The following is a 15,000-nucleotide window of genomic DNA, read 5'->3' on the forward strand; positions in this document are numbered from 1 at the left end:
ACAGGAAATCAAATAGGAAGAATACACTAGTGACGTTGATCGAAATAGTCAATGGTCAAAGGATTCTCTATGAAACCCAAATCCAATTGCGTTCTTGTATTTTCGAAAGATGCAAATTAATTCGAACGTGGAGTGCAGACCGTACGTATACCATGAACGAACACACCGTTTTCGGTGTTACGCTTTATATGTTTCTCGTGACATGTGCTGCGGTCGACACGTTACAAACTTCCTCATCCTTCAGTAGCTTTTGCGAGTGATCCAACAAGGATAGAAGAACAACCATACAATGATGAATGCAATAATACGAACAGGGCTAAATTAAAACTTTGAGGGATTCCCGTTGCAATTGACTGCTCACTGATCAGCTCAACGAATTAATTAATTAATTAATTAGCGAAAAAAATATTAGCGAGAATTCATACCTATCAATTTTCCAATTTTTTACGGCATTATTAATCATTCGAAAGAGAAACAAATGTGTTTTTCAAACTTATTTTGACATTTTAAATATAATAATTTACGTTAAGTTTTTAATTAATTTTACTTTAACTAACGATGATTTAAGAGACAAACGATTTAGATGATTAATACACAAATATATAAAAGAAAATATCATATATAAATATATTGATGGTTAATGATACGTTATCGCAATACTATATTCTCATATATGACTTTCTATGTCCTGAAATCGATCTTAAGATTTTTATCTAAATAAAATGATAAATTAGTATGATCATCGATAACTATGCAGCGTCTATAATCGGCAGTCATTATCACTTTGTATTATATCTTATCACTGCAAGGGGATATATATTTATAAAATTTTATTTCTTAAATTTTGAACGATGTCCAATAAAACGACAATATTATATATATAAATAATTTATGATTTAATAATAAAAAGTATTTGTCTCTATTAAATATTTTATTTAACAACAATCGTATTGTATTTAATAATTGTAATATTTTTCAATTAAAATGAAAGAAAAAAAAAAACAAGTATTATTCATATTTTATTTGATACTTTTCTATCTTATTTCGTAAAATGTTGGCATATATATTTGAAATTTATAATCGTTGAAAATATATGATATAATGAATGAATACATTTAAATGATTAATTTGAATCTAACGATATATATTTCTTATCGTGGAAACACCGTCGAAAGGTTGAAGTTGTCGAGTTTTGCCCTATTTCTCAGTCTCCTTATCATTAACCTTAGAATTCTTCAACTCACTTAACTGGTGATCTTTCGTTCACTCAGGAATGAACTCTGGCAAGGTAAAAGACATACATGTAATACTCATCATAAACTCTCTCTCTCTCTCTCTCTCTCTCTCTCTTTCTCTCTCTCTATCTCTTTCTTTCTTCACTTCCACACGTTCTACGTCGACGAACGTACCAAGCTCGTTTTACCAGAGTAAAGTTTCGTTGGAGGCAACGATATTTCCGACAGTCATAACCCGATGCCGTGGGCGATGATTACTTTATGATAGAAGACAAAGTTATATCGCCTTTGTCGTGTCCTGCTTCGCTTTCTATCGTCAAGCTCGGAAATTATCCGAAGTCCTTCGAAAAATACATCTACAGACGAAACGATCGATACGGTTTACGAGCTTCAATTTCGATACTTTTCTTTTTTCTTTTTTTCTTTTTTTCTTTTTTTAAATTAAAAGTCAAGTCTAACGTTTATCTTCGTATTATCATCGCATAAAATTCTTTCAGAGCAAAGAAAAAAGTGAACAGTTTGCAATTTATTATTACGGAATACGTTTGCGATGACTACTTTTATTCAGATTAAAATTTTCCTTTTAATATTTTTCTTTGTTCTTTTTTTTTCTTTTCTTTTCTTTTCTTTTTTTTTCTTTTTTTAAGAATAAAGTTCAATGTAAAAACGATTATGATTAATGACAATGAATTTCATTAATGTATTTAATCACGAGTAACTTATGTATGTGTGTGTGAAAGATGATAGAAAAATTTATCGACTGGTACAAGGTTCATTCGATTGTTAACATTTTAAAATAAGCAACTCACGACGTAATCACATTTATTATCATGAGCTCATTTAATGTCATTTAATATATAATACCTGTAGGATGTCTGATAAGTTCGAAAGAAATTATGAAGTATATTAAAAGATCCTTTTCACAATTTTATCGCTACTTTTGCCTGTTCGGGGATAATAATAATTTAACAAAGCGCCCTTAATTCTAATTATATTAAATTGTGGATATATTAAATCGAAACATAAGTATATGTAAAAAATAAGAAAAAAAAAAGTATTCAATACTTCATATCTCGTAATAACTTATTGTTATTATGTTCTTGACACGATCAATACAAAAGTTCAATAGAAAAATACATTGAGGAAAATTTGTAAAATAATACGATATATAGTTAAGAAGGAAACCGAGAAGACAGGATAATTGGTGCTGATGTTCAAATGAAGTAGCTACAGTAACATCGTGCTAATTGCTACTAAATTAGTCGAGATTACAAGTTCCTGTCGATTCCTTATGCTACTACCTTCTATTCCTACAATGAGCTTTCACTCGCAGTGGTTCGAAGAGAGAAAGAAAAAAGAAAGAAAGAAGGAGAAAACAAAAAATAAAATAAAAAATAAAACAAAAAATAAAATCAAAAGAAAAAAGAAAAGACAAAAGAAATCGTAGTTGGAACTTAGGGGTTATACAGGATGAAATAATAGTTTAAAGGCGACCTACAATCGATCTTCGGCTATTCTCATTGATCAGCGATCCGTTTCTAGAGGTAGTTTCCTTCGAATCGAAACACAAGGGGTTTGGTCTTTCTTCCTTACATCAACGAAAACCACGAACGTCGATAGTGATGTACAACCGGTGTAAGCGTTCGATCGAAATTCCTACGATAATCTACTTTCCTCAAGTTATATAGGATGTTTCCAAAGTTACTTATCATCGAACAGGAGGATTAGTGACTACAAATGAAAAATGCATATTCTATTCGATTAAAACAAGGTCGAGAATTTCTTTTTTTTTATATCATAAAATACTCTCCGATATAACAACTTTAACGAAGGTCGAATGAATAATATCAATTTTGATAATATCAGATAACTTTTATTGCTCTTACGCGATAAACGAAAACAAAATCAAAAAATATCAATTAAATATCTTTATGATTTATATCAATTATTATAAAAGTCGATTTTAGGTATAAAAATAATTCAATATAAAAAATTATATATCTATATATAATATAGAAATATAGTATAATATAATAAAATTATCCGATCGTGAAATGAGATAATTAAAAATATCAGTCAAATGTTATTAATTAATCATCGATTATTTAATCGTGAAAATACAAATGATAATGGCAACGTTATGGAAAGAAACTTCTTCTTTCTTTCTTTCTTTCTTTCCTTCTTCTTCTTTTTCTTTTTTAATTAATTTAGAGAATATCATTCTACAGAATTGTTTAATTACTTTCTGAAAATAATCAGCAGGAGTTAAAACGAAAGAATAATCCCTATTAATTTTTGTCCTAATTAATTTTAATTTTTATCTGTCGACAGGTCAACACGGAAATATAAGAAAGGATCGAAAAAAGTTATGTGGTAGTTGTTTCAAACTGACGGTTATAGTTTTACCAGCTATGCGCGTAACTTATTTCATTTTCTCTCGCACATAAATCGTAAGGGAGAAACAAGAAACAAAAAAGAAAAAAAAAAGAAAGAAAGAACAAACAAACAAAGGGTCGCGGGTTTCCATGTAACCATATAAAGATTAAAGTTTAATATTTCTAATTACAAAATTAGCTGGCATTTTAATTGTTAATTTTAAGTACCCTTAAGTACCCCCGTTAAAACAACGTACTGTTAAGTAATTCAAAGCACGTTTCTCTCGTATCCTAGGTAACATTGCGTGTCATTGGGAAACGATATCTCCTCTCATTTCTTTCCTTTATATAATTCGAATTTAATTCGAGGAGTGTGCGGTAGAAACTTTACGTACACATGGACGAAGAACGATACGTGATAACTCCCTATTTTATCGCGATCAAGCCAGACAAAATGACGTTTTAAAATGAATGAGAACGTTTCCGACCCTAAAGAGGATTTAATTACCAACACTTTTTTTATCACCCTTTTTTTGTACAACAAACGAACACGCCCAAAAATAAAGATAACTATCTGTTTCACAAACGGACATTTTTCTTCTCTTTAAATTATATGTATATATATATATATATATATATATATATATATATATATATTTATGAAAATAAATTATCCTAAAAAAATAAGATCTAACTCGAAAAATAATATTTTACAATTTCAAAAGTACATAATTAAATTCGTGAGTACACGATAAAATACGAAAAATAATATTAACTAATCAATTTATTTTTATCCTTTTTCTTTTTTAGAATTTTTTAGTTAAAGATTATTTGGTATAGTTCATTTCAAATATATAAAATACTAAAACTGTTATATATTAAAACTAAAATGCCAATTTTAGTCATTATCGCACCTTGTCGTTATTGTCAATAATTAAGAATTACTTAATAATTATTAACGAATAATTATATTTATAATTAATGAATAACTCAGAAATAAAATAGTTTTTTTTTTTTTTTTTTTTTTTTTTTTTTTTTTATTAAGATAATCAAATACTATTCGAGTTTTTATAGATTGGTAATTTTTCCATTTGTACATTTATAATATTTATAGAAAGAGTAATAATGAGAATATATTTTTCCATTGGGACTTCTAAGTACAAATTTTTCTCGTCACTTTTCTTCTTCTTCTCCATAGTTCTTGACATTATTGTTATTGGCAATAGTCTTCCTGTATTTTCTGCATTTCGGATCTTCTACTTCATCGTCATTCATGGTCCAACGGCATCCAGCACGTTCTGGATAATCACAAACTTGTAGCACTTTATTGAAATGAAGCGAACAACCCTTCCAAGATTTTGGACAATCCATCTCAATTCTAACTCCATTAAGGCACATGTAGAATTTAGTACAATATTTTTCATGACTAAGGAGTACAGTAGAGTCTACGGGATCTGTTAACGGACATTCTGTTGGTACTGGTAATATTGGTTTGTCACCCGGATAAAAACCATAGGCACAAACCACAAAAATTGATAAAGTAATTATCAATTGATAACTTGCTATAATAAAAAAATAAAAATATTTATATAAAGTGTTAATATTAATATAAGATAAATATTAATATAAGAATATGTTAGATTATTTTTAGATTGTTCAATTATTGTTTAATAAATCTTATAAATATATATATATATATATATATATATATATATAAAATTTATATTATAAATCAAATTTTTTTCTATATATATATATATTTTTTGTTTATCAAATTATTTTTTATCAAATACTTTCATTGATTTACAAATATATTAAATAACGATATTTTAATAGAACTTACCCGCCATTGTAACTAATTGATTTCGCCAAACTTACAATATTAACTGACACGATCAGAAAGGAGGACTTTTATATATACCGAGATCATTGTTATTTATATATATATATATATATATATATAGCATATCTGTAAATATTTTATCGATTAATCAATAGCTTGCTTATCAACCTTTTTTTTCCATTTCTGATTAAAATCAATTCCTGAGAAAAAAGAAAGTAAAGAAATGAAAAAATTAGTTTTTTTTTTCATAGAAAACAAAAATATTTATGAATTATTATTAAAAATAATATTTGTGAATTATTATTAAAAATAATAATTATTATTCAAAATAATAATTCACAAATTTCATTGAAATAATTCATATTTCGCTATTCAAATAATAGAAATTAGTATTAAATATTTTAGTTGCTATTATGTATCATATAAATATTATCAAATAAAAAATAGAAAAAGCCTTTCGTTGATCAAAGCATTCTACATTTGCTTTGGACAATTCTGTCAATGAGTAACAAGCTAGTCGAACAACAATGTCAGCTTGTGGTTTATCTCCAAGCGATTTTCCCAATTAAATTTTCGACGAGACAATTGATCGGTATGTTTACGTCATACCCTCGGTCCATGCCTGATTAATAATTCAAATTGTCAATGACGCCGAATATTACAGAATTTCAACTCGTATTATAATATAGTTGAATTCATTTTTTTGTATTTTTTTTTTCTTTTTTTTTTATTCTTTTTTCTTCTTTTTTTTTGGATAAGCCATGATACTTTTTTTATTTCTTTTCAAATATTTTTTTTTCCCCCCTTTTATATATAATTCAAGATAAATTAAACGAACAAAATTCTTTTATATCATAAATTATACAAAATATTCCTTATATATCTAGATAGTTAAGTAACTATGTACATAATTCAGTCGAATAGTATCATGTGAGTCGTTGAATGATTCATATTTACATACGATTTTCATAGTGTAGGCAGATTTATTATCTAGAATATTGGTACGATACCAAGATAGCATTCTACGATTAAATTATCGCTCTCGGAAGTCGATATTAAATTTTCGTCGTTGAAAATATAGCCGGACATCGTAACGCGTTAAAATAATCTCCTTTTGTTTCCCATATTTCAATTGTCATAATACATACTTCTCGCTTACTATTAATCCGATAAATACATTTTGATTTCGAATATATTTCTTCGATCGTACCGTAACTAATAACGAATCGAAAATGTAATAACGACATTCGTTCGATTCGAACGAATCTTATATAATATAGCGACTTTTTTTTTTCTTAATTGAATATTCCAATTAAATATAAAATATAAATGTTTATGCAAAAAAAGAAATGACTACAATTAACTAATTAGAAAATATTCAAATGATACATTATCTATCGTTGTATACTTTTTTGTAAACGAATAAAAGATCTTTTTTTTCTTTTTCCATTTTTTTTTTCTTTTTTTTAGGAATGAGGCCAAAAGTAAAAAATCATTATCGAGCTCATCAGCTCTCCGTTTGGCTACGACTCGTACCGGAACTTCATCGTGCTGGAATGGAAGACGTTGATTCGAGACACAATCTTTTCCGAGGACACGCTGATCCAAGTCTTTACGATGGTTTAGTCAGGCCAGATCCTTTGAGTAGGATCACCGAGGAATTTAAAAGAAAGAATATAAGCACTGAACCACCTACCACAACCGACTACAGCATAACCACCTGTGTCAGTCTTATTCAAAGCACAAATCTACAAAATATGCACAATGCCAGTACCGACACTTTGGCGAGTCTCGATGCAGCTGGGTAATATATCCTCATTTAATTAAATGAATTACACGGACGATAACGAAAGGATGATAGATCGATCATCGCGTATTTAAAATTTATAATAAATGCAATTAACATAGATTATAAATCGAACGAAATTTTCTTTCGTAAGTTACTTTTAAAAGAAATCCAGACAATTATGAATTTATTGTATTAAATACTTCAGACGTTACTTATTCTTTTTTTTTCTATCGATTTTAAACAATTTTTATAAATGTTGCAATTTAAATAACGATATGAAAAAAAAAAACAAAATTCATGTAACATATCAATGATTATATAAAAATTATAATAAATTCTGTAACTTCGTCATTGGTAATAACAGTAATACGAAAAGAAAAAAAAAAGAAAAAAGAAATCGCTAAGTTTAGCTAAACTTAAAACTTAGCTAAACCTAAACTTAGTCGAAAATCTAGCCAATTTGTTTTTAATATTACAGATACGCTGCATATTCGACAGCATTAAGCGTGACTATAGCGATCGGCTGTAGTCTACTTATATTGAACGTCCTCATATTTGCTGGTGTCTATTATCAGCGAGACAAGACGAGACTCGAGGTCAAAAGCCTCCAGCAGCAACAGATGTTGAATCAACAGTGTGGACCGCGCGGTTTCACGGAGTTGAAACAACCACCCTCGTCACATTCACATTTTCCTGGTAGTGGTCAAGTTATCGTTGACGTTGAAAATGAAATGCTCAGAAGGTAAGACGATAAAATTTCCAAAGAAAATATATCAATATATTTTTCATTTTATTTCACATCTTTGTTACAAATTATCGAACATTTTTCATATAGATTTAGATTATATTTTTATGGTAATAATCCGATCACGATTGAATCATTTTCCAAAACATATATATTTACATTTTATAAATTATTTCCAGTGGCTAATTAAATATATAATTAATTTCATTTTATCATAAACATATTTATTTTATCGTATACATATTTTAACTTTGATATCTTGGCTTTTCTTTTATATTGTTAAATTAATTAATTGTTATTTTTCTTGGAAAAATTAGTAAAGAGGAACGAAAAAAAAAAAAAGAAAAAAAAAGGGAAGATACGAAATAAAAAATGTTGTATAATAATATTCTTTCTCTATTCCTTTTAGAAACGTGATGAAAGGGCCTCCGAACGAGCCTAACACTTTACAAGGCACACACACCCTGCCGCATCAACATCATTACCAGAAGCAACATCAGCAACAACATGCCACGCTTCCTCGTGCTTCGGTCATGCAGGACATGAACGCGCAAACTCAAGTGAGTGGAAGATACTATTATAAAGAATAGATCCTATAGAATACATACTATGATGCATGCATAGATATGTATATACCAACGTACGTGTATTATAAAAAAAATTCGTTATTAAATCGTAAGAAATAATAAACAAAAATAAATGAACAATTTTATTGCCTTGGAAAAATGATTGTTGTTTGAAAAAAAAGCAAAGAATATTAAATATCTTTATATATATATATATATATATATATATATATATATATATATATATATATTTCTCGCTACTTTCAAATATTATACATAATAAAATAAAATCAAAAAAGAAAAATATAATCCTTGTTGAAATCTTTCGGATGTTTCGCTGTGAATAAAATGAGTAAAGGAAAAAGAAAAGTTTTGCCTTTCACTTTACAACGACGTTCTTAGCATATCCGAAGAAGTTTTCGAATTCCTTGAACGAACCGGTGGAACTCGTTTCTTGTTAACCCTCTATAACCCAATTTATTTTCCTACCAATCCCCGTCCACTCAATAAAAAGAAATTATAAAATATTTGAAACTTGTATTATAACTTATTTCTTATAACTTAACGAGCATTAACTTTTGTATATTAATCGATAATTAATTTTCTAAGTGAAAAAATAAGAAGGAAAAATAAAACATGACGCTTATTATAATTCTAAAAAAAAAAATATATATATATATAATTATATATTAAATATTATATTTGGATATATACGTAGATATAAAAAAAAAAATAATGTAATGTTGTAAATTTTAACATCCTGAGAAAAAGATGCTACGTAATTTTTATATCAGATAATAATAAAAATTATTTATAAATTTTGCGTGAAATAAAAATACTTGATAAAAACGAAACGAATATATATATATATATATATATATATATATATATATATATATTTTATGTGTAATTGACAGGATTATTGTCGATGCATGTTACTTTTAAATGTTTTAAGAAGAAGAAAAAGAAAAAATGTATAAAGGATTTGCCACACCTTTCGTTTTTGTTTTTTCTTTTTTTTTTTTAGGGACCACCGAATGGATCCATACACCTCACAGTGCCACGTGCTCCACCACCACCCCGTGCGAAGAGTCCTCCAGAAAATCAACCCCTTCTGCAGAGCACAACCGTCTCGAGCCGTGTCTCGCAAGCAACGATGAGCGAAATGCGAGTCTGATGCTTAGACCCCCCTCCAAAGCCGGTCGTCCCGGACGTCCTAACGGCGTCGACCTTGCTCTAAGCCTCCTTGTCTGATAAAAATAATAATAAAAAAAATAACAATATATAAAGACGAGGAGATGGGAGGGGGGAAAAGAGAGAAACGTCCGAAACAATTCTATGCACTTTCATGCCCTAAACGCTTCGCGTCTTCCTTTTTAATGTAAATGGAAGGAGGGAGAATGAAAAGAAAGAAAGAAAAAGAAGAAAAAGATGAAGAAAAGAAAAGAGAGGTGGAGAGAGAGAGAAAAAAGAAAAAAAAAATAATAACTTGAATCGTCTTTTTAACGATCATATTTTTGATCGTTTACGACTAATATCCGCGATTAATTATTTTCGACATCGATCGAATTATGATCGACCATTTACTTAAATTCGAAATCCGAATTTGGCCGAAAGAGGAAATACAATTAAACTAACAATTAGCCATGATCTTTTCTCTCTGTAATTATTCGATAAATTATATCAGGTGGATCAATGGATATTTTTCTAATTTTCTTTTAATTTTCAATGATATCATTCGGAAACGACGATTGAAGTCGAATTGTTGTTATAATTTGTATAATAAATGAAACATTTTCGGATTTTTTTTATATCTTAAAATTGGTAATAAAATTATTGAATCACCATATACAATTTAACGTTTACCTATATTGAATAAATTCTGTTCAAATGTGTATACGTGTATCACGAAAAGATTATTAAGATTTATTCATGAAACGAGAGAATATTTTAGACAAAAATTACATTTGTTTAAAAAAAAAAAATATATATATATATATACATAAATACACACACACACACACACCTACATACATACAAAATATATAAATATAATACATAGAGTTCTGTTAAAAAAAAGAAAAAAAATCATAATACAAGAATAAAAATAAATAAAATTTAAATCCGTCACATCGCATATTTCCCTCGAGAAATGGAGAACACTGTTTTCTTTTTCAAACAATTCTTTCGTATTTTGAATAACTTAAGAAATAAAATATGTATAAAATACGTGTATACTCTTTGAAACAGGATATATACCGTGTAGGTATTAACGATAAAAAGGAGAGATGGATCTTCAAAGAGGCGAACGAACGATCAAAAGAATAAATATAAGAATAAGAATAAAAATAAGAATAAGGAAAAGAGAAAGAGAAAGAGAAAGAGAAAAAGAAAGAGAAAGAGAAATAAATAAATAAAAAAAGGGATAAGTAAAAAGAATAAATACAAAAAAAAAAAAAAATAAATAAATAAATAAAAAATTAAGAAAAGAGGAAGGAGAAGAAAAAGGTAAAAACATGAAGAAGAAGCTCGTGTATAAATTACTAATCCACCACGATGTTAGATGTTCCTTGTACATACATAACGTAACACTTTATACCGTAAACAAGCCAAAGTTTGCTACTTTCTAAGAAGAAAAATGTGAAAGAATAAAAGAGAAATAAGCGAAGAAGAAAAACTTCGCTAACGCGTATCATTTCTTCATCCATATTCTGTTTCTACATTTAAGAATGCTCGAACAAGTGCGTATGCTCGTGTACGCGTGTGGGTGTGCGAGTAATGCTCGAGATGAACAGAATAGAAAGAGAGAAAGATAGAATGAGTGTGTGTATGTGTGTGTATGTTTGTGTGTGTGTGTGAGAAAGAGAGAGAGAGAGAGAGAGAGCAAAGAGCTTTGTACATCTACAATGATTCTCCTCGTGGCTATTAGACGATCCTTCAAAGTCACAAGCGAAAGCTTGTCTACTCGATTATTTATCTCCTATCGCGAGCACATCAATGATTTATACTGAAAGTGACACTTTGAAGCGACGCCTATGATTTATTACAGCGTCCGCACGTTGGTACGAGGTACCGCTGTATTAAGATTTTATCTATTTTATGTGTGCATACCATGCCGCATTCGACTTGACCATCGAACAATATCTTTCTTGTTTTTGATGACATGTAGAAAAACAAATAAAAATAAAAAAGAAAATGAAATGATGATCCAAAGGGAAATATAGAATTCGAGATCGAGAAGTATTACCTTTTATTTCTCTTTTTATTTTATTCATTCTTTTTTTTTTTTGTTTCTCAAGGGAAAAAAAAAAGGAAAATGTCGCGAATTTTTAATTCGTATTTTTTTTTCCTTTTGTATTTTCCAACTTTTTATTTTTACTTTCCAAATATTTCTTTTTCTTCTTTTTTTTTTTCTTTTCTTTTTAGAGACGTCGCATTTAGATAATACAAACTTTATCAAAGTGTTGGGCCATCTGAAAAGAAAAAAAAGAACAAGAAAAAATTAAGCCTACTTTAATTAAAAATAAAAAAGACCATTTCTACATATTCTGATGATAATGAGAACAATAAGTGAAATAAACAATCAAAGAAAATCAATTAAATCTTTTTACTCGTTTTTAAATATCTTTCATGGAAATTATTAATTTGATAATTAATAATTATTATTTAAATATTAGTTACGTTGAGGGAAATAAAACAAAAAAAAAAAAGAGAAAAAAAATTGTAACTCGTCATTCGTATGTATCGATAATAATTTCGATATGTTCAATCGTCAAAAAATGATCTTACCTGTTTATTATCACGATGTACAAAGCTGTCTTATAAAAAATTCGCATATTGCATCGTTGCTATTGCCGTTGTGAATATTATGCATCGACGTAAGAATGATTGCTATATAGCGATATATTTATATCATTACGAAAATTTTAAAGTTTCGATGTTACAATATTTCATTTTATATCATAACTCTTCATTCAATGTAAATATGTTTCCTCGTAATTTAAATACTGCCATATTAACCGCTGCCATATTTCTATTCTTTACAATGTATTTTAAAAATATCATGAAAAATCAATGAATACATAAAGACGTGGACATCGATACCGTCTATGCTACACATGGATATCAGTGAAATATTGATACATATCGATAAAAATCAATATTATATTATAAAGAAATAAGTTAATTAATTGACAATGTAATATCGAAAAATTAATTAATTATATATTAATTATATTTAACGAAAAATATGAAATATGTATAACAAAGTATTCCTTATTGAAGAAGTAATTATTTTAATTATTATTATTTATTATTTATTATTATTATTATTATTATTATTATTATTATTATTATTAATTATTAGCTATTAGTTATTAGTTATTAACTATTAATACTGTAACATTTTTTAATGAATTTTTATATAATTTATATTAAAAAAATTAATGACCTAATAACAGTATGAAAAAAAAAGAGCCGAGCATATTCTCTGTTCAGTATTTTCATTCTATTGTTTATAACAAAAACAAAAAGGTCCAAAAAACTCAGCATTATCGGTATCGATATCGACACCATTAAAAATACGTCGATTTTTGTTGCATTTATTTTAATACCTAATATCGATCGATGCAAAATGAGAATGAATGTAAGCCAAGCTCGGTCAGTTGTTTCTCTCGCACCGTATATGTATGTATATGCTATTCGTGAATTTTTTGTAAAAATATGATTATACATATAGACGTAAGATTAATAAGGGATAAGGATAAAAATCCGTTACGCGTATTACACTGCCACGACATTGAAAGGGTGATTTGAGAAAAAGAGAAAAATCAAAAAAGAAAAAAAACCAAAAAGAAAAATCAAAAGCAAAAAAAAAAGGCAAAAGAAAAGAAAAAGAAAAGAGAAGAGATTTAAGAGAAGAAAAGAAAGAAAAAGCATAAGGGTACGAAAATGAGGATTGCGATTGATCGAATGTGTATGTGAAGAAGGCCAATAAAAAGCTATCAAACGTAGACTTACATAATAAAAATCAAATCAAAACTTTTGTACATAAAAACTTATCGAACGAAAACCGAATAGAAGCAACAAAAAGGGGGAAACAAAAAAAGGAGAAAAAAAAGAAGAAAAAAAAAAGAAAAAAAAAAGAAAAGAAGAAACAAGACAAAATCAAAGAATGTGTTTTGCGTGTTTTTCGATAAGGTATAAAAGGGAGGGGTAGGCGGGGGGGAGGGAGAGAGAAGGAATAAACGAGACTTAGCAATTAATCATGCGACTACTTCGTAGACGAAAATATTTCGATCAGTTGATTGATCAATCCAATCGATCGATCGATACGTTCGCAATTCATTTTCGAAAATAGAAAATGGTTAAGAGAATGAAAAGGCAAAAAGAACGGAGAGATAAAGAAGAACGATATTATCTCGTTGGACGAACATTTTAAGGTATGCGAGCATGAGTGCGAATTACGCGATATCATCAAGTATGGACAATCCAACTATATTCAAAAATACAACTTAAAGAAAGAAAGAAAAAAAGATTTAAAAATGCTGGATATAGTATTCGTTATAAAAAGATGCGGAAAGGCATTACTCGGGAGAGTTTACGATGTTAAGAAATTTAAATAACATATATTATATATATACATATATATATATATATATATATACATATACATATGAATATATACAAAAATGCACGCGTGTGCAACTACACAAATATTTGCCACAAACGTACATACACATATATATATATATACACACACATACACGCGCGCGCGCGCGCACACGCACACGCGAATACACATAAGCACGCACACATACACGAGCACATGTTACACATTATACAAATTGTAATGAATTTATTATGAAGGATATAATTATATTTATGTGACCTTTAGCTGGCCTCGCGCTCTATTAGAAAGATACTTGAAATACACCTTCCGGTCGAGAGCGAGGCTGCCTGTTATGTTTAATGTTTTTGTTGTCAAATTGTAAATATATAAACGAAATACATGGAGACATTAATTGTACCTTTAATCAAATCTCACTTCAATTTTAACTCTTTTCAATTTAATTCTATTTTTATTATATACATATATATATATATATATATATATATATATATAAATATATATATAATTTATATATATATATATATAAATTCATTCGATTGAGAAATTCTTTATTTATTTCTTAAAAATATAAAAACTACTTTTATATTCATTGAAAATCGAAATATCATGTAGCTAGTGTTATAGGAAACTGCATTACCAACTTACGGTATTGATGTAAAAACTATAATCGTTAATGTTCATAAAAAAAGAATTGTATTTTTTTTCATTTCTCTTTCATATTCTCACCAGATGAATTAATTGTACGGAAATAAAAGTATCATTACAGATCGAGGAGATTAATGTAATAAAATATAAAAGTGCTCGTTTTATTTATT

The 15,000-nt window shown here is 28.0% G+C and overlaps 2 protein-coding genes across 6 annotated transcripts in view; one reads left to right on the forward strand and one right to left on the reverse strand.

The window, feature by feature from the left end:
- The window catches only part of LOC124426272 (neuroligin-4, X-linked), a 232,320-nt gene extending 217,732 nt beyond the window's left edge, over positions 1–14,588 (forward strand). For 4 of the 5 annotated variants that reach the window (XM_046967760.1, XM_046967762.1, XM_046967761.1 and 1 more), the window contains exons 12-15: positions 6,924–7,257; positions 7,721–7,984; positions 8,397–8,547; positions 9,581–14,588. In XM_046967760.1, coding sequence (XP_046823716.1) covers positions 6,924–7,257; positions 7,721–7,984; positions 8,397–8,547; positions 9,581–9,730 — 899 coding nt within the window. In that variant the 3' untranslated portion in view covers positions 9,731–14,588. Of the gene's footprint in view, positions 1–6,923; positions 7,258–7,720; positions 7,989–8,396; positions 8,548–9,580 lie in introns of those variants that run through there. The other variant, XM_046967764.1, reaches the window with a different exon arrangement.
- LOC124426274 (peritrophin-1-like) lies at positions 4,665–5,523 on the reverse strand. The gene is made up of 2 exons (XM_046967766.1): positions 5,454–5,523; positions 4,665–5,172 (listed from the first exon to the last, which is right to left on the reverse strand). The coding sequence occupies exons 1-2, from the start codon at positions 5,458–5,460 to the stop codon at positions 4,784–4,786; spliced, it is 396 nt and encodes a 131-aa protein (XP_046823722.1). The 5' UTR covers positions 5,461–5,523; the 3' UTR covers positions 4,665–4,783.
- Positions 14,589–15,000: the final 412 nt, after the last annotated feature.

This window comes from Vespa crabro, chromosome 8 (genome assembly GCF_910589235.1).
Source record: "Vespa crabro chromosome 8, iyVesCrab1.2, whole genome shotgun sequence".
Taxonomy (NCBI): domain Eukaryota; kingdom Metazoa; phylum Arthropoda; class Insecta; order Hymenoptera; family Vespidae; genus Vespa; species Vespa crabro.